This window comes from Myotis brandtii, unplaced genomic scaffold, assembly GCF_000412655.1.
Source record: "Myotis brandtii unplaced genomic scaffold, ASM41265v1 scaffold838, whole genome shotgun sequence".
Taxonomy (NCBI): Eukaryota; Metazoa; Chordata; class Mammalia; order Chiroptera; family Vespertilionidae; genus Myotis; species Myotis brandtii.
In genome coordinates, this window is record NW_005371399.1 from 88,712 (window position 1) to 90,441 (window position 1,730).

The window sequence follows — 1,730 nt, forward strand, 5'->3', positions numbered from 1 at the left end:
GTGCACAGCTGTGTCCAGATTGGTGAACCTGCAGAAACATGCAGGAGAATGCAGTGTGCCCTTTGTATGCAGGAACACCTACATGACAGGTCCATGCAACAGCATGCACAAGTAGTATGTTCCTGGAATCTCACAGGGCTCAAGGTGCAGGGACTGTCTAATTCCCTGGGGGATGTGAGGAGACAGGAGCTGAGGACACGTTAATGAATTATCATTTTTGACAGAGGGAGAAAAGGAAGAAATGAGGGATAAGGAGCAGGGAGGAAGGGGGGGCAGCTAGAGGGGTGAATGTGAAGAGGGGGTGGGATCAGGTTGGGAGACCCTCATGGCCCAGAGCATTAACCCTTTCCACTCAAGGCAGACCCAGGGACCTCACCACTCAGACAAGGTAAGTGGTTAGACTGCTGTCACAATCTTGCAGAGCTCCCTCTGCACAGCTCTGGGGATGGAGGACTCACTGTCTTTCAGTTGATTTCATTGAATAGAAATCGGCCCCCAGAAACCTCCCACCCTCAGTTTCACTTCTATGTGGGTTCATTGGCTCAGGGGCTGCGGCGGCTCTCTTTTCACTGGGCTAGGATTTGGGGAGACATGACTGCCTAGGAGGCCCCCACTGACACCAGGACAATTTCCCCAACCCTGCCCTTATCTCATCCCTACGACAAAGTCCGGGTGACAATGGTGGACAAAAACAGGGACTCTGAGGGAGAAAAAGGATGTGAGCCAGGAAAGCAGGGAGGTGGGGTGGGTGGGAGTGATATAGAGAGATACAGGGACCAGGGATGAGAGAGATGCAGAGTCACTAAGAAAGAGTCAGAGAAAGATGTGATACTGAGCCAGTGAGAGCCAGATAGGCCCAGAGACATAGAGCGGGATCTAGAGGGAGAGAGAGAGTCAGAGCCAGGATGAGGCAGATCTCATGTGAACATATACAAAGAAAGATCTGGCGGCTGGGACAGTCCAACTCTGCCCCTTTCCCTGGTTAGGAGCAAGTTACCCCATGTTGGGGGTGGTGGAGGGAGGAACTCTGGCTCAGAGAAGATGCTGTGTGACCCTTCCAGGGCCACCTAACCTCTGAGCAATGGCTGCTGGTCTATAAAGTAAGGGTGTGTTGACCCTGCTTCTGAGTAGGGCCTGAGACTCAAGGGGAGACTGGCCTGGCCCTTTGTTCCCTCCACTTCCCCTGAGACACCTGAGCCTGCAGATGACAGTGGGGGCTCTTCCAAGGGCTCCTAGCCCAGGACCCACTTGGAAGCCTTGGAGTTGGCAAACCAGGTGGGAGAGGAATGTCTCGGCGAGCCTGTGTAACGTGCTGCGACCACATGGCACCAAGTGATGGAGTGTTTACCCTAAATATTGACAATGCATAAGTATTCATTTTCAGGCACTAAGATATAAATACAGAGTGAGGGGTTGCAGCCTTCAGTAGTAATTTACTGGCTTATGCTGGTGGTGGTGAAAGGACAGAACAGGACTGATAGCTGTGTCCTTAACCCCTCTTCCAAGAAAAAGCCGCAGAATGTATCAGTTACTCAGCCTGCCCTTATCTCGGCCAATGGGAAAGTGGGGAAAACCAGCCCAAGGCCAAGAGTATGCTAGCCACCCCCCTGTCTTTGTGTAACCAGACCCTAGCTGCACCCTGCCCTTGCGTCACTAGCCCCCAGCCCTCACTCAACCAACCGGAATCGGCCAAATCAGTGGTCAGAGTGTGCCCCCACCCCCCAACCCCA

General features: G+C 53.1%; 1 protein-coding gene across 1 annotated transcript in view; it reads left to right on the forward strand.

Moving 5' to 3' along the window:
• Positions 1-678: 678 nt before the first annotated feature.
• LOC102242854 (transcription cofactor HES-6-like) overlaps positions 679-1,730 on the forward strand; it is a 3,861-nt gene continuing 2,809 nt past the window's right edge. Inside the window, exon 1 of the mRNA XM_014531998.1 lies at positions 679-718. Within this exon, the coding sequence (XP_014387484.1) occupies positions 679-718 (40 nt within the window). The remainder of the gene's footprint in view (positions 719-1,730) is intronic.